Source organism: Antechinus flavipes, chromosome 3 (assembly GCF_016432865.1).
Source record: "Antechinus flavipes isolate AdamAnt ecotype Samford, QLD, Australia chromosome 3, AdamAnt_v2, whole genome shotgun sequence".
NCBI lineage: Eukaryota > Metazoa > Chordata > Mammalia > Dasyuromorphia > Dasyuridae > Antechinus > Antechinus flavipes.
Window position 1 is genome coordinate 3,441,110 of NC_067400.1, and position 19,555 is coordinate 3,460,664.

At 46.2% G+C, this 19,555-nt stretch overlaps 1 protein-coding gene across 3 annotated transcripts in view; it reads left to right on the forward strand.

Annotated features, from left to right (window-relative positions):
- ATP13A4 (ATPase 13A4) overlaps window positions 1–18,464 on the forward strand; it is a 75,809-nt gene extending 57,345 nt beyond the window's left edge. The window contains exons 22-30 of one of the 3 annotated variants that reach the window (XM_051991611.1): window positions 896–938; window positions 2,443–2,552; window positions 4,618–4,714; window positions 7,265–7,337; window positions 8,780–8,954; window positions 9,724–9,914; window positions 10,721–10,809; window positions 13,452–13,532; window positions 18,089–18,464. In XM_051991611.1, the coding sequence (XP_051847571.1) occupies window positions 896–938; window positions 2,443–2,552; window positions 4,618–4,714; window positions 7,265–7,337; window positions 8,780–8,954; window positions 9,724–9,914; window positions 10,721–10,809; window positions 13,452–13,532; window positions 18,089–18,301 (1,072 nt within the window). In that variant the 3' untranslated portion in view covers window positions 18,302–18,464. The remainder of the gene's footprint in view (window positions 1–895; window positions 939–2,442; window positions 2,553–4,617; window positions 4,715–7,264; window positions 7,338–8,779; window positions 8,955–9,723; window positions 9,915–10,720; window positions 10,810–13,451; window positions 13,533–18,088) is intronic. The other 2 variants (XM_051991612.1, XM_051991613.1) reach the window with 2 other exon arrangements.
- The last annotated feature ends 1,091 nt before the right edge of the window (window positions 18,465–19,555 follow it).

Genomic DNA, 19,555 nt, shown 5'->3' on the forward strand with positions numbered 1-19,555 from the left:
CACACGTGCTGGTGTGAATGTGTGGGAGCCTCGGTCATTAGTCCTGCCGATGTCCCTGCATTCATTTCTGAGAGATTTCCAATGTCTCTCGCCCTCCAGCCCGGGCCAGCGCCTTTGGGAAGCACAGTGTTTCATAACCTGAGACTGGCAGCTCAGACCTGGCTGGAAAGCTGCACCAGCCAAGTAAAACTCACTTATCTTGTGTTACTTGACTCATGCTAGTGAGCTGGTGCTTTGCAATACTTACATATTACACACGGCTCTCCCCCTTCCGCAGCAAACTCATCGACTGCCTTTTTAGTCAACAAAAAGGTGGTTTGGGCCCATTCTGAGAGTTAACAGGAGGAGCTACGGGCCTTTAGAAGGTAGCGGTGTGGCCAAGTGTTTCAGGCTGTCGGGGTGCTTGCTGAGCTCTTGGCTGCTAAGTTGGGGGCTGGAGACGCTGGGGTTTTGTAAGTGATGACCCTGGGGAGAAGCGCTCCTTGAGTCCCGCATGTGGTCCTGCCGCTCGGGCTGGCCCGCTGTCTTTTACCTTTGTGGTTTCAGACGTGCTTTCTGAGCTGGGAACAGGACATGGCTCTGCCCCTAGAAGGTTCTTCTTGCAGATTAGCTCCCAGAATCCTAGTTTTAGAGACAGGACGATTCAGGCCCCGGAGGCTTAGGTGACTTGTCCACAGTCCCACGTGAAGCCCTCGGGCAGGAGGAGCACCCGGCCGGCCCCTCTCACCGGTCAGCTCCAAGCTCTTAGGCTAAGCCCCAAAGAGAAACTTGGGGCTTCCAAGCCCCGGCTTCTGTTGGTCTTGCTGTGTGCTCCCACCCCAGTATCCTTGAATCGAGGCACTGGCAGGCCAGGATGCTTTAGTGCTAAGGCTTCTACTGACTTTACCCTCTGTAGTTACTTTGTAGGTATGTGTGGCGATGGAGCCAATGACTGCGGGGTAAGTGGGGGCACACTCCTGGCACGGCCTTGGTCCAAATCCCAAGGAGGCGCCCCAAAGCCCTGATGTCCCGTGTCCGTGTCTCCTGGGCACGGGGCTGACGGTTCTGCGGTGCTGGGTAGTCAGTGACAGAGCTGGCCCCAGCCAGGGCCTCCGATTCCACTCCGAGTCAGTTATTTCCCGCCTCCTTTCCCATCGAGGCTTCATGCATTCAGTATAATTTAAGTCAATCCCTTCCCCCCCAATCTGTGCAGATTTTGTGTTTTCTTACACGTGTACTCATCCCCCACCTGGACCCCAATAGGCTGTAAGCTCCTCAGAGGTAGAAACTATTCATTTCTGACCTTGTATCTCTAGTGGCTACTACACTATAGCTACTTCGTCAGCCAATTGATAAATGTTTATTAAGCACCTACTGTGTGTCGGGCACTTTGTTAGAGTGCTAGAGATGCTAAGAATGGCCAAGAAAGGCAGTCCCTGCTCTCAGAGAGCTTACAATCTCACGGAGGGACAACATGTAATCGTGAATACAAAACAAACTAGATACAGGATAAATAGGGAAAAATTAACAGAGAAAAACCAAACTAAATACAGGATAAATAGGAAAAAATTAACAGAGAGAAACCATGGGGTTTGTTTAAGAGTTGGAGGTTGCCTGTACACGATGGGATTGTAGTTGGGACTGAATTAATTTAAATTGAGCATTTTATAAGCATCTGCTTATGGTGACTTGGAGTCTTTTGGGTACCACGGACCACTCTGGCACCTAATTAGCCTGGCAAAGCCTTTTTTGGATGACACTCTTTTCTGTGATATATATATATATATTTCTGCAATATATGAGGTCATAAAGGAAGGCAATTACACCAAAGTACAGTTATCGAATGTAATTTTACAAAGGAGTCCCTAAAAGAGTCCCTAAAAGATTAAAGGGCCAGGTACTAAGCGAGGTGCTGTTAATCATATTTGATCATGGCCAACCCTTCGTGATCCCGCTTGAGATTTTCTTGGCAAAGATACTCCCATTCATTTTACAAATGAGGAAACTGAGGGAAAGAGGGTTAAGTGACTTGTCCAGGGTAACATAGCTAGTGTCTTAGGCTGAATTTGAACTGAGAAAGAAGGGTCTTCCTGACTCCAGGCCTGGTGCTCTATGCACTATGGCACCACCTAGTTGCCTAAGCAAAGATGGAAATGACTGTCCCATCCATTAAGAAGTTTACAGTCTATTGAGGATAACAACACGGACACAGAGAGAGATGCAAGATGGCTTGAGGGAATCAGGACTTCTGGGAGGAGCTGAACCTTCTAGGAGGAAGCAGGTGGTCTCAGGAGCCAAGGTGAGGAGGGGAGCATTCCAGGCAAAAAAGGCAACCAGAGTCCAATGGGTGTTAGAGCAGAAGAGACTAGAGTGTTTCAGGCACTGTCCCTACGTAACATGCATAGGAGACATACTGACAGACACAGGTTCCATGGGAATGAAACCCAAATGTTTGCCTTCCAGGCTTTGAAAATGGCTCACGCGGGCATTTCCCTGTCTGAACAAGAGGCCTCCGTGGCTTCCCCGTTCACCTCCAAAGCCCCGAATATAGAATGCGTGCCGCACCTCATCAAGTAAGTTTGCTCCTCCTCGAAAGCTGGCTTTCCTTTGGGTTTTCCAGTCCCCAGTGCAGGGGGTCCACGAGGGGAAAGGGCCAGAAGGAAAGCAGGAACAGCTTCAGGTGGCCCACTTTGCAGCCGTGTTCCAAACCACATGGAGCTACCTGGGGGGATGGTGGAGCAGGGTCACCCCACTTGTTCTAAAGGGGGGAGGAGAATAGGAATGGTCCAAGATTGTTGGTGAAATTCATGGAATAAGGCTGAGTTTTTAGACCGTTTTACTGAATGCATAAGTCTTTTTATTCCTTCGGATAAGTGAGTTGACCATACCCCCCAGAAGCTTTTGCTTCCTTGAGCATGGAACCCCAGAGAGAACTGGGGGCTCAGAAACCTAGGCGCATCTTCTGTTTTTATGCCATGAGAAGCGGCGACTTGTGGTTTCCCATGCCCATGGTATAGATGTGAGGATGGAAACTCATGAAGATGAAGAGATTGCAAGTTTAGCACCTCGCCTCCAGCTCCCAGCCTGGGTGCTGTCCACTTCAGCACCACGTGTTCCAGGAGTTACACAGACTCGTCCCAACTGCTTAGGCAGGAGAATTTATTTTGCTCCATATTGTTCCCATCGAGCCTGATCTCTGATTTCCCTGAATGCTAGAGAGGAGGCTGAATGCCCCCAGCCCCTTGGTCCCAAGTCCCCTGGAGTCCTCACCCAGCAGGCCTCCTGCTCCCAAGTGGCTCTGCAGCTGGCTTGCTTCCAGTTCTAAACTGGCTCCAAATAGCACTGAAAAGCATCCTCTGTGGGTGAAGCCTTCCGGATCCCTGGCTGCAGGTGAGAAGGAGGAAGGGGAAGGGGCTGAAAGTGCCTCATACGCATTTCCCTTTCTAAAGAGAAGGAAGGGCCAAGACCTTTTCAAACCTTCTCTCAGGTTCAGTCTCTCAGGCCGAGGGCCATTTGTCTTCTTGCCAACAAGAACGGAATGCCCGAATGGCTTCACATTGCCCCGGCCTAATTGCCGATGTTGGAGGTGGAGTGGACACTCGAAGGTGGAACGTTCCTAAGAAATCATTACCCAGTACAGACTTGGAGCTGGTGGGTGCAGGGGTCACAGAGGCCACCCCCTTCCCTTTACAAAGGCCAAGGGAAGTTAGGGCCTCTTAAAGGTCAAGCAGTTGCTAAGGAGCAGAGCCGGGAATTAAGCCTGTGTCCAAATCTAGCATTCTTTTCAGTGGCTCTTGCCAGTTTCCTTCTTGGTTCAACAAAGTTTTAAAAGATTTGACTCAATAGCTTTAAAAAAATGCACATTTGTAAAACTGATTATTAGTCATTTGGCCAAACATATCACAGTGTGTTATAAGGGAGAGGACCCGAGGGAGTCTGGAAAACAAGAGATCCCTGAGCATCTTTTCCTAGAAGCCGACTTACTGTGTTCACCATCACACATTATATCGTCCTTTATGGCCACTGCTTCACTTGCTACTCCTAGCAACCCTAACAGGTTGGAGTGGTGGCCATTGATTCCCATTGTATGGATGAAGACATGAAGGCTGCACTGATGTAGCCATGGTCACATGAGGCAGGATCAGACCCTGGGCTTCTCCTGACTTCCTCTACTGCTCTTTCCACTGTCCCACCCACTTCTTTCTGCCACTGATAATTGATTGCTAGATGACCAAGCCAGAAATTCTCACCAAGAGCAGCACAGCTATGAAGATGAGGATATGGGGAAGGACTCAAAGCTCAGTCATTGCCCTCTTCTGCCCTGCTGGGCTCCCTCCCCAGAGGCACCGGTACAGTCGAGTCACAATGGTGTCCACAGTCCTCAGGCAGCTCCACAGCACCATGTGGTTACAGCTTCAGAGTTGGAGATGCTGTCAGCGGTCTTTCTTCCCTTACCTGGGTTACCCTTCTGCAACCCTATTACGCTTAATCAACAAAAGGTCATTTAATCCTTGTTGAAAAACCTCCAGTGAGGGGCCCACCCAGACCACTAGGAAAATGACCAACCCCTGGGTAGGTGATGCCCCAGACACCAATCATATCTTCTCAATTAACTGACCTTTTGTTTCCCTCCCCCAGGGAAGGACGTGCGGCACTGGTCACCTCGTTCTGTATGTTTAAATACATGGCTCTATACAGCATGATTCAGTACATCGGTGTGCTCCTGCTTTACTGGGTATGACTTGGAACCCAACCCCTTGGACGTGGCCTCCTCCATGGCAGGGAATCTAGAGGAGACCCCGGGGTCAGCAGGTCCAACCCCATCACTTTTCAGATGAGGAAATTAAGGCACAGAGAAGAGAAAGGATTTAGGATCATTCACCTTGCAGATGCAAGTGTCCTAGTCATAGGATCTTGGTTCTAGAATGGAAAGAACCTCAGCGATCTTGTTATCCAGCCGCTTCACTTTATAGGTTGGGAAGTGAAGCCCAATAGATTGTAGAGATTGACATAGCAGTGGTGAGATTTGAACCCAGGTCCTTGACATCTGACCTTGTGCTCCATGTATCATGTTGCCCAGTTGTCTCATTTTACAGATGAGAACATATATATATGGAGATGTGGGGGGGAGGTGGATTTAGGTAGAAGGACTTTAGGAGTTTGGGGATTCAGTCCTTTAATTTTGCATTTTCTCATTGGGGAAGGGGTTTCTGCAAGAGCACAAAGTCAGTAGAGAACAAGTTGGGATTTGAATTCAGATCATTCAGTCACAGGGGATTGAGTAGGAGTGCATAGGAGAATGTGGGTGCCAATGTTTCTCCATTTGAGACTGAAGGAAAACAAGAAAGTGGGTAGCTTGGGGGTGAGGGCTGAGACGGGCCCTTCTAGCAATTCCAGTCTCTCTCCTTTGAGGCATCTTAGCATTGCAGCTTCTTGGCTCCTTATTCAGTCTGCAGCTGCCCTTGACCACATCTGGGGTCACATGAATGAGAGGGTAATGGATTTATTGGGAGGGGCCCATCATGACTCTTTTAGCCTTGTCCCTTCTCCTGCATATTAGGCTATTCCAGGGTTTTCTCAGGGAGGTTTACCTGGGAAGGAGCTAGTTTTGTTTTTTTTTTTTTTTTGGCATTTTATGCTGACAAGTCCATTCTGTGGCTGGAGGGTTTCCTGAATAGGCTCTGAGATTATCCTTGACTGAAGTCATCTATCTTCCATCTGGACATCTATATAAGAACAAGTGCATCTTACCAGGCAACCATCCTATTGATATCGTTTTTAATAAGCAAAGACATTTCCTTGAGACCCAGCTTATTTTTGAGCTTTCTGACCCTAACACCTTTTCTTCCTGCTCTTCTCTTCAGCCTGATGTCCTCATCTTTAGACTAAGTCTGCCTTTGTTATTCAGTCATATCCAGGTCTTTATGGCCCAGCTGGGAGTTTTTTGGCAAAGACCCTGGAGGGGTTTGCTATTTCTTTCTTCAGATCATTTTACAAATGAGGAAACTGAGGCAAACAAAATTAAAGGACTTGGCCAGAATCACACAACCAATTAGTGTCTGAGGTTAGATTTGAACTCAGGTCTTCCTGACCCAAGGTCCAGTAACTGACCAGACTAAGTTTGCATACTCCTGACTCAAGATAATATGGACTTCCATTTACCTAGTCTTTTAAAATTTCAAAAGTGCTTTCCTTCTAGTAACGGATGAGAAGAGAACGATAGAAGGAGTATTATTCCTATTTTACAGATAAGGAAACTGAGGCCCAGAAAAGTAAGATTTGCCTAAGGTCATACAGTTAGTGTTGGAAGTGGCAATCAAACCCTGTACATTGACCCCTGCACTGTATTGTTTCTCCATCCAAGTGCCTGGATTTAGAAAACACCTGTTGGGATTGCCTTTTACTGCACCACAGAGGCTACATATCTCTTGTGATAACTTTGGAGTTTAATAAGATTTAAAATAAGATAAAAAACATGGAGGCTGTTTTTGAGCCTGACTCGTGGATCTCTTCTCGTAAGTCTGAGCTTACATCAAAAAGCTGCTTCAGCTGAATCGAACGTTTCTAGATGCCGAGGGTGGAGTCATCACATGTAGGAGTTCTGGCACACAGTGGCCAATCAGCCGAGGTATTTTCCAATCACTGGCCATGGCCGTGAGAAAGGGAGCTCTTTTGTTGAAAACATGACTTTAAAAAGTCTTAGGACTCCGATATAATAAAGGGCAGTGACAATAACTCATTAGCCTCTTACTATCCTATAAGCAAATTTTCCTAAAATGTACCTTGGAAAAGGTAAGTATTAGCATTGCCATTTTCCACATGGAGAAGAAAAATGAAGCCGTCCCTTCAAGCTCATTGCAGATAATGCTTGCATGTGCCCCTGACACCGGAACATGCAAAGTGGTACAAGCCAGGGGAGTCAGAACAAAGGCAGAGCTGATCTGAGACTCTGTTTACCTTCTATTTTGGCAGAGTTTCATCTTGGGGCATAGATATTCTCTACAGAAGGGCTGAACACTGAAAGGGCGTGCGCCAGGGGGCTTCTGCCTTTTTGTTTAGATGGGTCAGAGATGGGCACGAAATAACCCCCAGCAGCACCACTCATAGACCCTGAAGCTGAAGGGTGACTGAAGGACTTCTCCTCCTTTGCTTCCCTTGACAAGCTCCTGGCTAAAAACTAGTCATTTGATCTTCTGGGAATACCTTTGCATAACTTCCACCACGTTAGCTTTCTTTCCTAATGGCAAGAGATGGCATTCACCAATGTTTCCCTTTTTCTTTTCAGAAAACAAACAGCCTTTCAAATTACCAGTTTCTGTTCCAGGATCTAGCCATCACGACCATCATTGGGATAACAAGTAAGCAACATGTAAAACTTTCTGTTTGTGGAATCATTCTTAGATTCCTGCTGCTCCACCCAGAAGTCTACACTGTCCTAGGGAGGCTGCCTCTTCAATAATCAATGCTGTAGGAGCAAATCAGACATGTAGTTGGGGGCCAATAGAGCTGACTGTGAAAAGAAAGGAAAAACAAAGAAGTAGTCAATAAGAAAAAAAAAAAGAATGTACAAAAATAAAGCTGGAGATGGGGGTGTGCCGGTTAGGCTGTCTTGTCATTTTGTTCCCTTTCTATATGGAATATGGTAGACTGTAGTCCCGTGCCCTGACTGAGGCATTTTTTCCCTTCAGATTTCCAAAGCCCAGCCCAGTGCTTGGCACATAGTAGGAAGTGAGTCTTCAGAAATGGTTTTGGTACTGTAATGTAACTAATGTGGAAGAGCTATGTGAGCCAACCTGGGCTCCATTGGATGCCACGCTCCATGTGGGTCACCTCTGGGTGTGATGGAGCAGCCTTGAAAGCAAAGGAGATTTTACATCGGCTTAAAAGGAAGGTGGCTTCCAGGAAGAGGAAGGAGATGGTCCTACTCTGTGTTCTTCCCATTGTCAGCCTCTTCTAGATTCCTTTGTTCAGATCTGGGTAGCTCAGCTCAGAAGGATGTTGATAACCTGAATTGTCTAGTGGAGGATAAACACAATGTAGAGGGGCCTTGAATCCATGACATATGAGGAAGGATAAAGAATAGCTGAAGGAACTAGACAAAGTTAGCTTGAAGTGGGGAGAGGAGGAGATAGTGTTGCTGAGAGGCAGAAAGACCTGGATTCAAATTTCACCTCAGATGTTTACTAGTGGACAATTTAACTTATTATTATTATTATTATTATTATTATTATTATTATTATTATTATTAACTCATGCAAAATGAGGCATTGGACTTGATGGCCTTTAAGGTCCTTCCTTGATTTGAATCTATGATCCCAAGATTGATGAGAGCTGTGTTCAGGTATCAGAAAGGCTGAAACCTGGACGAGCGATTAGGCTCTTGGGATTGGTCCAAGGAGGCAGAACTGGAAAAAAGGGGCAGATTACAGAGAGGGAAGCTTAAGCTGCAAGCTAAGCAGAAGCTTCCTGATCGGGAGAGAAATCTCCAATGGGCCTGCTGCCAGGGGAAGGGGGTTTCCTCCTTCCTTGGAGGTCTCCACGAAGAGGTTTTTTGGGCATATTAGTGAAAAGTTCATGACCATTATGGGACCAGATAGTCACTGAGATCACTTCCAACTCCCAAATTCTGTAATTCGGTGAAACTTTGGGGAAAACTTTGTTGAGAGCCTGACTTTCCTCCCTATGAATAGCCGGTTTATTGCGAAGAAGAGCAATGAGCCTTTGTTCTCCCTTCCAAAGGAGAAGACGACTTCATCCCCGAGTGCATGCTAAGAGTTTCCCTTCCCATTTTGTCTTTCAGTGAGTTTGAATGGCGCCTACCCCAAGCTCGTTCCTTACAGACCCCCTGGCAGACTGGTCTCTCCTCCTCTGCTCTTCTCTGTGCTCCTCAATGTGCTCTTCAGTCTGGTCATGCACATGCTGGGTTTCATTCTTGTTCGGAAGCAGCCCTGGTACTCTGCCACTGATGTCTTCAGGTACGACCACATCCAGGGCAACGCAGTGTAATTCAGTAACAAAACTCATCAAGTATCCCCTATGCCCCGGGGAAGCAGACACAAGATGGAAACGGCCCCTGCCTTCAGTGAGCTTCCATTTTACTCTGGGGAGAGGAGTGGGTGGGGCGAGAAGTGCCCGTGGAAGTAAACCCCAAAGGGCATCCAGAATCATTTGTAAAGAGAGACAGTGCTAATAGTGTGGATGATCTGTAAATCCTTGTGGAAGAGGTAGGATATGAGCTGTACCTCCTGGAAGTTAAGGGACATGGAAGGAATATGCTCTCACCAAGGAGTACCGCTTGGGCAAAATGGGAAACAGAGCGTCCTGCTGGGGAAATAACCAACAGATGTATTTAACTATGGCAGGAAAAATAATATTCGTGGACACTCAATGCACTAAATACTTGTTAAGTGTGTTCTAGATGTGACACACTGGGCTAGATAAACTGAGATAGAGGTGGGGGGGAAATGACAGTTCCTGCACTCAAAGAGTTTCGATTCACCTTATTCTACTCATTTGGTATTTTTGATCTCAGGCAATTAGCAGGAGTGTGGGTAGGTTTGGAGCAGAAGGGTGGGTTTGTTGGAGAGTTTCTCTGCTATTGCTTGGCCCAAGAATTCTTTCTTTTGAATCCCGACCATCTCATTTTCGGTGCTTTTTCTGCACTTATTCACTGTTCACATCCAGGGCTCCATAATTCTCTCTTTTTATCAGTTGATGAGTGTTCCTCTTCTGGCCCCTTTTCAGTGCCTGCTCCCCAGCAAAGGGAAACGTTTCCAGAACAACCGCTTTACCCATGTTACCAGGGAAGGTTGGCCCTGACAGCTTCATGAGTTACGAGAACACCACAATCTGGTTCTTGGGGACCATCAACTGCATCATTGTCGCGTTGGTGTTTTCCAAAGGAAAGCCATTCAGACAGCCCATTTACACCAACTGTAAGTATTTTTGGCACTGTCCACGTGTGAGTCAGAACCACAAAGGATTTCCTAACTATGCTTATCATGAAGGAACACGCCTGGAGGTGTCTTAGGAGATGGCTCAGGATTTCCAGGAAATCCAGAAGGGATAAACAAATAAATGATATTTTCCCTTCCTATTTCTGGGGTGAAGGATCCTCAAGACAATTGTCCTGACTATGCTGATAAAGAGTTAAATTACATAACGCATTCAACTTTATTCATTGAACAATATATTTTCTGAATCCGAATACAGAAAGGAGCTGTGATTTCGTCAACATGAGGGATTCCTAGGATAGGATCACTTTCCATGAATAAAGATTACAGCACATCTATGACTAAGTAGATAAGACCCAAGGAGTTACTGGAGATATGTAAAGGCAAAAAAAGGCTTATGAGCCTGTAATTATCATTATAAGGCAGGAAAAAGATCTTAGAACCCCAACCCAACCCTACCATTTTAAAGATGCAATTTGCATTGGTAGCAGTATCCACATGGATAAAATCATGGAGCCTGGGAATATGGAACCAAATTTCTTTATTAAAATTCAAACATTATACGGGGATATTTTGAATTATTTTTAGGAAATAATGAACGAGAGCTGAAGCAGAGGAAGATGAAAGGACTAAGATCATGGACCCTCTTGGGTTTTTGTTTTTGTTTTTTTCCTTAAGAGCTGACATTATGCAGCATGTGCCATGGACATCCAGTAGCCAATGTCAGTCACACCAGGGTGGGACGCTGGGAATTAATTCTAAGTGCTCTCTCCTATCTGGTCCTTCAGATATCTTTGTCCTTGTGCTGGGAATTCAGATGGGGGCGTGTATCTTCCTTCTGTTTGCGAATATTCCTGATCTCTACCAGCGGATGGATGTGAGTATCATTCATCTCTGACCCTATTGTCGCGGTGTTCCAAGACACCTGCCCCTGTACCGTTCAGCAAACCCTGCCCGGTGGATGGCAGCTGCAAGCAGTAGGCTTTGCCCATCAATAGTTGTCACGGATGCTGAACAGTATCAACAATCCAGTCTGCTCTTCCTTCTCTCCTGCCCTTTAAAACGTCTTGTGAGTTTTTCTCCTAAAACACTGGGGCAAACCTTTCCCTTCTTCACCCCCTTCAAAGCCCGGCAAGTTGTTTTTCAACTGCTTTGGTTTCCAAACAGCTTTGCCTAGAGCTCTTTTTCTGTTAATTCTCAAGCCCATATGTGATTTCAGACAAAATGAATATGTATTTTTGCTATTTGCTTATAGTTCACCTCTTAAATATTCTTTTGAAAGGGCCAATTGCCATGCCTGTCAGGCAGCTGCGTTCCCTCCCTTTTCCCTCTGCCACATATTTCAATGTTTAGATACCTTTGAAGCCCCAGGGAGAAATCTGAAATACACAAGATGTGGAAAAGCTGCGCCCCCGATCCCCACTTCTGAGCCCCCGCGCCTCACTTTCACGCTTCCGTGTATCTGTGATCTCATGCCTTTGGACATTCCCTCCAAAGAGGGAAGCAGATGCGATCCTTTCACGCTTGCTCATTCTGTGTCTCTTGGCTATCCTCCCATCAATCAACATCGATTAAATGCCTACTGTGTGTCAGGAACCAACATCTAGGGGCTTGTAGTCTACAGGGGCTGATAATGGGCACACAGGTAAATACATACAGAATGAGTATATGGCCTATACATAGATACATGGATGTATCTATGTGAACATACACACATGCACACGCTGTTGTTTGGGGAGGAGGAAGTGCAGGCCCCTGGGAAGAGATTGGGAAAACCTCCAAGAAGCTGAGCTGAGCCTGGAAGGAGCCAAAGATGTCCAAGTGAGAGAGAGGCATTCTGCATGGGGGCAGCCTGAACAAGGGCTAGAGGTGAGGAAGGAGGGCTTTCTGGGCACGAGGGCAGCCGGTACAATGAGAAATGAGAACTAGATCCCAGAGGACACGCCCAGGAACCAGGCAAGATAAAGCTGACAAGACAGATTAGAGGGAATCTGTGAAAGGCTGAGAATCCCAAAAGTAGCATTTATATCTTATCTTAGAGGCAATAGGGAGTCAATGGAGTTTCCTGAATGCTGTGGTTAGGTCTGCTACTGACAGCTGTGTTCAGGATAGGTTGGAATGGAGAGAGCACTGAGGCAGGGAGACCAGAGCTATGATAACATTCTCTCTCTCTCTCTCTCTCTCTCTCTCTCTCTCTCTCTCTCTCTCTCTCTCTCTCTCTCTCTCTCTCTCTCTCTCTGTCTCTCTCTGTCTCTCCTCTCTGTCTCTCTCTGTGTCTCTCCTCTCTCCTCTCTCTCTGTCTCTGTCTCTCTCTCTCTCTCTGTCTCTGTCTCTCTCTCTCTCTCTCTGTCTGTCTCTCCTCTCTGTCTCTCTCTGTGTCTCTCCTCTCTCCTCTCTCTCTCTCTCTGCCTCTCTGTCTCTCTCTCTCTGTCTCTCCTCTCTGTCTCTCTCTCTGTCTCTGTCTCTCTCTCTCTCTGTCTCTGTCTCTCTCTCTCTCTGTCTGTCTCTCCTCTCTGTCTCTCTCTGTGTCTCTCCTCTCTCTCTCTCTCTCTCTCTGTCTCTGTCTCTGTCTCTCTCTCTCTGTCTCTGTCTCTGTCTCTCCTTTCTGTCTCTCTCTCTCCTCTCTCTCTCTCTGTCTCTCTCCCCCCTTTCTCTCTCTCTCTCTCTCTCTCTCTCTCTCTCTCTCCCCCTTTCTCTCTCTGTCTCTCTTCTCCTCTCTTTCTCTCTGTCTGTCTGTCTCTCTCCCCTCCCTCTCTCTCTCACTTTCCCTTCCTTTCTCTCTCTCCCTCTCTCTGCCCCTCTCTATCCTCTCCTTCTCTCTCTTTCTCTTTTTCTTTCTCACTCCCTCTCTTTTCATTTCTCATTTCCTTTTTTCTCCCTTTCTCTCCTCTGTCTCTCTTCTCTCTCTCTCTCTCTCTTCTTCCCCATCTCTCTCTTGGTAGCTTTCATTCTAATGACAAAAGACTATCAAGATTGGGGAGGGTCCAGACATCAAGCTTATTCTAGTACCCAGTGCCCAGAACACTACAGATGCTTAATAATTGCTCGTTGAATTCTTTTTTTTGATTGAGTGTCTGTGAGGGGCATGTTGGATAAGTGAAGCAGGGCTGCATTTCACAGGCCTTCAATGTCCAGCAGAGGAGTCTGGGCAATTGGAAGAATAAAAGAGAGTCATTGTGGGCTCTAGAGTGAGGCTATGATAGGGAGAGCAGTCAGGCATGAGGGTGTAAAGGAACCATCTGTGGAGCAGAGCTAGGAAGTCCAAGAGCGGGGTCCTCCTGCTACTTGCAGCACACAGTTTCCCTCCACTGGGCCTTTGCACTGCTGGTCACTCCTGCTTGGGATGCCCTTCCTCCTCACCTCCATCTCTTAGCTGTCCTAGTTTCCTTCAGGAAGCACAGTCAGGAATCAGAGGCAGAGAAGGCTGCACGTGGCTGTCCTCGGCAGCCGTCCCAAGGACCCCCTTTCCCAGCCTCACGGCCAAGTCCCTGACTGGTTCCATCTCTGGGTCTCTCCTAGCTCGTCTGCACACCCACCCTTTGGAGGGTCTATCTGATCGTCATGCTCGCTGTCAATCTGATTCTCTCCTTGGTTGTGGAGGTGAGTGCCCTTGGGTACTGGGCGTGTCAGGGACTACTCAGCAAACATTTGGGAAACACCGAAGGGAAGTGACAAAATGGCGGAGGCCGGCCTTTGGGATGCTCCCCATCTCCGACCATGGGGGAGCCAGGGGCTTCGTGGCCCCACTTCTGTGGCCGGGGCAGTAGGGTAGATGGGATTTCCTCTCGGTGGCGTGCCCAAGTTTCCCTTCTCCTTTTCCACCTTCCACGCCCTTTCTTTTATCCTGCTCTCAACTCTGACCTTCCTTCCAAATGACTTCTCCCATTTGCGTCGATCTCCCACCATCCCACTCTTCAGAGTCCCCGTGGGGAGTCCCTGACCCCTCAGGCTTGTAGAAGGAACATTGACCTTCCCCTTTCCTTTTGTTTCCTGGCCTGAAGAGGAAATGAAGGAACAAACTCAAGACTTCGGGGATTCGGAGGAAGCTCTTTTCTCCCCTGCCCTGTGGGGGATACTGGGTTTTATTTCTGAAGCAGCACCAGAAGATCCCAAGCTTGGGGGTGAGACCCTGGCCCGGGACAGAGGTTCAGGCAGCTGGGCTGAGCAGTTGGCCAATGGAAAATCAGCTTTTTCTGCCACAAGTCACTGGATCTGGGTCCCAGGGGTTTATGGATGAATTTAGGGGCTGCGTGAACTCGGATGAGAAAAAGAGCATTTTCTTTGATGGTGAACGTAGGCGACACACCATGGAAGTGTCTGCTGGGGCTCCACGACCCACAAAAAGCCCACCCAAAGAAATGCTCTCTTATATGGGTTGGGTCGGTCTTTTGAGTCACCAGTGTGGGCCAGGTCAGGAGGCCTGGATTCTAATCCCAGCTCTGGGAATCACCCGACTCCCAGCTGGGCGACGCTGGATTTTGACTCCGTCCTCAGGTCTGAGCCTCGGTTTCTTTTAAATGAGAACAATGATACTCCCAGGCCCACCTCACAGGAAGGTTGCCATAATGTACCGCTCCATGATGATGTCATTTGGAATGATGAGAGGCAGGATTTCAGACGTGGACCCATAGGGGCGAGGATGTTTGTAGCGGCTCTTTTTGTGGCGGCAAAGAATTGGAAAGTGAGCAGATGCCCATCAGTTGGGCAATGGCTGAATAAATGTGGTACACGAAGCTAATGGAATATTATTGTTCCATAAAAATGATGAACGAGCTGATTTGAGAAAGGCCTGGATTTGTATGAACTGATGCTGAGCGAAACAAGCAGAACCAGGACTGCACTGAATACGGAACGGCAAGTTTTTGCAGTGATCACCTCTGAAAGACTTGGTTCTTCTCAGTGGCTCGGTGATCCGAGGCAAGCCCAGCAAACTTTGGCTGGAAAATGCCATCTGCACGCAAAGAGAGAACAAATGAATGGAGAATGGATACACATCAGCACATGCTGTGTTTACTTTTTTCCTTCTCCTGTTTTTCCTTTTGTTCTGGTTTTTCTTTCCCAACGTGATTCATAAAGAAATGTGTATTTAAAAATGAATGTATGTGCATAACTGGAAAATGAAAGAAAATAATTAAAAATGTAATGAAAAAAAAGAAGAAAGAAGAAGAAAAAAGAAGATGAAGAAGATGAAGGTGGAAAAGACCTCAGCAGCAGCTAGTCAAATCCCGTGTCAATGAGCATTTATTAAGTTCCTGCTAAGTGCCAGACACTGTGCTAAGTACTGGGGACATGAAGAAAAACAATAGAAGTACTAATTTCTGTCCTCCCTCCAATATACTAAAGGGGAGAAACAAACCAGATATAGGAGACAGAATAAGTTGGGATATTCTCCGAGGCAAGACATCCAGACCGGGACAGACTTCCCACAGAAGAGACTTTGGTTGGAGTTTGAAGGAGGTCAGGAGGCAGCGTGGAGGAGACAGAGTATTGCAGGCCTGGGGGACGGCCAGGGAAAGTGTCTGGAGCTGAGGTGGAGGCAGCTGGGGGCCGGGGTCCCTGGAGTGAAGTATCCATGTGAGAGAGCCAGATGGCTGGAAAGGCAGGAGGAGGCTCGGTTCCGAAGGGCTTTAAATGGCAAACGTGGTTTTGTATTTGGTTCTGGAGGCAATAGGGAGCGGCTAGAGTTTATTGAGCAGGGGTGGGAGGGTGACATGATCAGAGCTAAACTTTAGGGGAATCCCTTGGATCCCCTGGCGTGGGGAAGAGACTGAGGCAGGCTAATGCCCTAGTGGCCATTGCAGTAGTCCAGACATGAAGTGATGAGGGATGTCTGGGAACATTAGGGCAGACAAGGCGGATCTGACCCAGAATCCCTCCTACAGCATGTTTAATAAGTGGGTATCCAGCCTCTCTTGGCAGCCTCCCTCTAGTGAGAGGGAACTCATCACTTCTTTTTTTTTTTTTTTTTTTCTGAGATAATTGGGGTTAAGTGATTTGCCCAGAGTCACACAGCTAGGGAGTGTTAAGTGTCTGAGACCAGATTTGAACTCAGGTCCTCCTGACTTCAGGGCCGGTGCGCTCCCCACTGCGCCACCCTGCTGAACTCATCGCTTCTTGAGGCTGCCCCCTCCCCTTTGGGACAGCTCTAATCATTAGAAAAATGTTCCTCCTGCTCAACCAAAATTGATTTTGTTCCAGGGTGGGGAAAAGCTCCCTTCATTCTCTGGGTCATTTTCTTTGATTAATTTATCTCATCATTAGCTCATTGTTAGAGATAAAGCCAGGAAGTGCCAAAATGGGGGCTACTAAGTTTATTCATGGATGACAAGAGATGACACTGGTTGTGCTTCTCCACATCGCCACTAGAGGTCGCCCACGAAGAACATGAATTATGCTGGAGGGTGTATATGAGAAAGTTCCTGCTTCTGTTTCCATTCTGCAGGCAGGAGCCTTAGTCGATCTCCCTTAGGTGAGCTCTGACCAGCTCTGACCAAATGGCAACTCCATTTCACCTGGACCCCTGGATGCCCCCTTATTTCTTTGTTCCAGAATAATAATAATAATTCTTCTTCTTCTTCTTCTTCTTCTTCTTCTTCTTCTTCTTCTTCTTCTTCTTCTTCTTCTTCTTCTTCTTCTTCTTCTTCTTCTTCTTCTTCTTCTTCTTCTTTTTTTTGTTGAGACAATGAAATTCATTTTTAAACCTCTAGTATTCAAAAATAATTCCCATTTACTGTTTTTTTATTATAGCTTTTTATTTACAAGTTATATGCTCGGGTAATTTTACAGAATTGACAATTGCAAACCTTTTGTTCCAATTTTTCCCCTTCTCCCCCCATCCCCTCCCCCAGATGGCAGGTTGACCAATACACGTTGAATATATTAAAGTATAAGTTAAATACAATATAAGTAACATGTCCAAACCATTAGTTTGCTGTACAAAAAGAATCGGGCTTTGAAATACTGTCCAATTAGCCTGTGAAGGAAATCCAAAATGCAGGCGGGCAAAAATAAAGGGATTGGGGATTCTCTATAGTGGTTCATAGTCATCTCCCAGAGTTCTTTCACTGGGTGTGGCTGGTTCCAGAATAATTCTTAAAGAAGCCAAGTGATTTTGATATGTCAGTGCACAGTTAACAGATGGCAAGAGAAATCCGAGAAGTGATTTGGTATCTTGATTATTTCTGACAATGTTGAAACAAGAACTCTTTCTCGATGGGTCTGTCTTCTGCCGCTTCCAATGGTTTTTCAGTAAAAGTTTTGCATGTATGTGTGGGTTAAGATTTCAGGGACAGGGGTCACTCACGTACCTGTTACAAAAGGCAGCAAAGAACAGTCTGAATGAGCCAATGCAATCTGCAGGGGAGCCCCAAACACCAACTATAGTCTAAGACAAGCAGGTTCTCGAGAACAGAGGGGTCAGGAAGCTTTCTGGTGCAGTGAATAGAGGATTGACTTTAGAGTTAGATAGTCCTGAGTTCAAATTCTAACTTAGATATTTACTAGCAATGTAGCCCTGGATGAGTCATTACACCTTTCTGCCTCATTTTTCCCATCTGCAAAATGGGGTAATAATAGCATCAACCTCGGTGGGGTTGTGGTAAAGAATAAATGAATATTCTAATAATTAGATTAACCAAAAATGTAATAGTCTGCCTCTATGAGTATTATCTTCTCCAAACATGTTGGGAAGACTAAAACTGGGATCCTTCCAACTGAAGTTGAATAAATTTCAGAAATGTTAAAGGCAGGATTCAATGACAGACTGGCAATTGCATCTGATATCCTACAATTCCGATATTCAAATTAATTTTTATTTATAGATGTAAACTTTCTAAGAATGGAGGGATGGAAATTACTAGAGAATTATGAAAAACTAGAAAGAAATGAAAAAGTGTTTAGAGGATATCCACAAAGTGCATTGTTATATAGAGATTTGAAAATTGTCTATAATTTATATGTATGGCAAAACATTACTTTGTGAGACCTTTTAATTTATACATCAACCAAAACATTAACGATAAATTGTGCCAAAAAAGAAAAACAGATGAAACGAGCGCTTTATAGCATCTGCATTTTAAATTAAATTTATAAAGTGCTTTGCAAATGTTAAAGCAATAGAGGAACATTAGCATTATTGTAATCATTCTGTTTTTCAGGAGGCCATCATTGAAAATCGAGCCCTCTGGCTGATCATCAAGAGAAGTTTTGGATATCAATCTAAAAGCCAGTATAGAAAATGGAAGAGCATGGTGGCCAATGAACCGGCCTGGCCCCCCCTCAATCAGACTTTCTATTCTGATCAGCCCAACAACGCCAGAGGAGTGTCTTACAGCAACCCCGTGTTTGAGAGCCATGAAGAGAGTCCCTGAAGGATATATCCTGGGGGTCTGAGGTCTAAACGGCCTGCCGGGGAAGAAAGGGACAGAAGGGCTTCGGGAACTTTGGGGTCCTGGGAAGCTCCTTCTAATTGCAACCAGAGATTTTGATGAACAAATCAAATTATGATCATAAATTAAAGACTTTTTGCCCAAATTGTGTCTTTGTGACAGACTCGCAGCTCTGGCTGTCCCAGTCTTCGCCCTTCCTTAGCTCCTGGTGTTTCTTGGGTGTTCAGTTCCCAGAGGAGAAGGTAATCGATGCTGAGGTCCTAAGGTTTTCCCAGAGAGGGGAGGTAGCAAAGCACTCACAGGCATATGATAAAGTTCCATGGGCCTCTCCAACCTCCCTCACTTCCCTCCTCTCCCTTCCTTTTCTCCACTTTCCTTCCTCTTCCTCTTCTGCCTTCTCTGCCTAACCAGTAACTTTTTGTGGGAAAGAATAAAATCAGTCTATCAAATCCTAGCCAATGCATCAAGGAAATCTGACAGCACAGAAAATGTTCTACCCCATAGTTTCCTACATTGCAAAGAAGATGGGTATGTTTCTCTCCTGCTTTTTAAAAAACACCATCTTGTCCCCAACATTCCCATTTCTCATCTTTCTCCCCTCTTTTTTTCATCATCTTGCCACTGCCTGGAGCCCAAGGCGTTTCAGCACATCTGGGGCAGATGTGCTACCTCATCGCTATTTTCCTCTTACTTAATGATTGTAAGCCCCGGGAGGGAGGGGTCTGTTTCATTTTTTCTTTAATCCCAGCACCAAGCATGATGTCTATTGCCTGGGGATTGATTGACACAAGAGAAAATGAATGATACAGTGTCTCTCCTTGTGGGGCTGGTGATCTTTGAGGCGATAAGACTCACATATAAGAAACAATTTCATATCAATAATGAGCCAGAAATCCAAGGGAGCTGACCGGAAGATGCTTGATTTAATGCAGCAAAACACCAGCATGGAGGCAACATGGCGGGATTATAGAACACTGGACTTAATCTTGTGTTGTGATCACAGCTCTGAGCTTAATTAATTTTGTGAAACTTGGAGAGTGGACGACCCTCCTTGAGGTTTAGGAAACTCTAGGACCGTAAGTTATTGATCATTTGCTCTCTAAGCTTTCCTGCATCCAGGATGCCCCAAGTCCTAGAAATATGGACGTGTGTGATGCCGACAAGAGGAGGTGGGTGTAAGGTGTCAAGCTGACCTTGGAGCCGGGAAGGCTCTTACTACTTTTATTGTTGAGATAT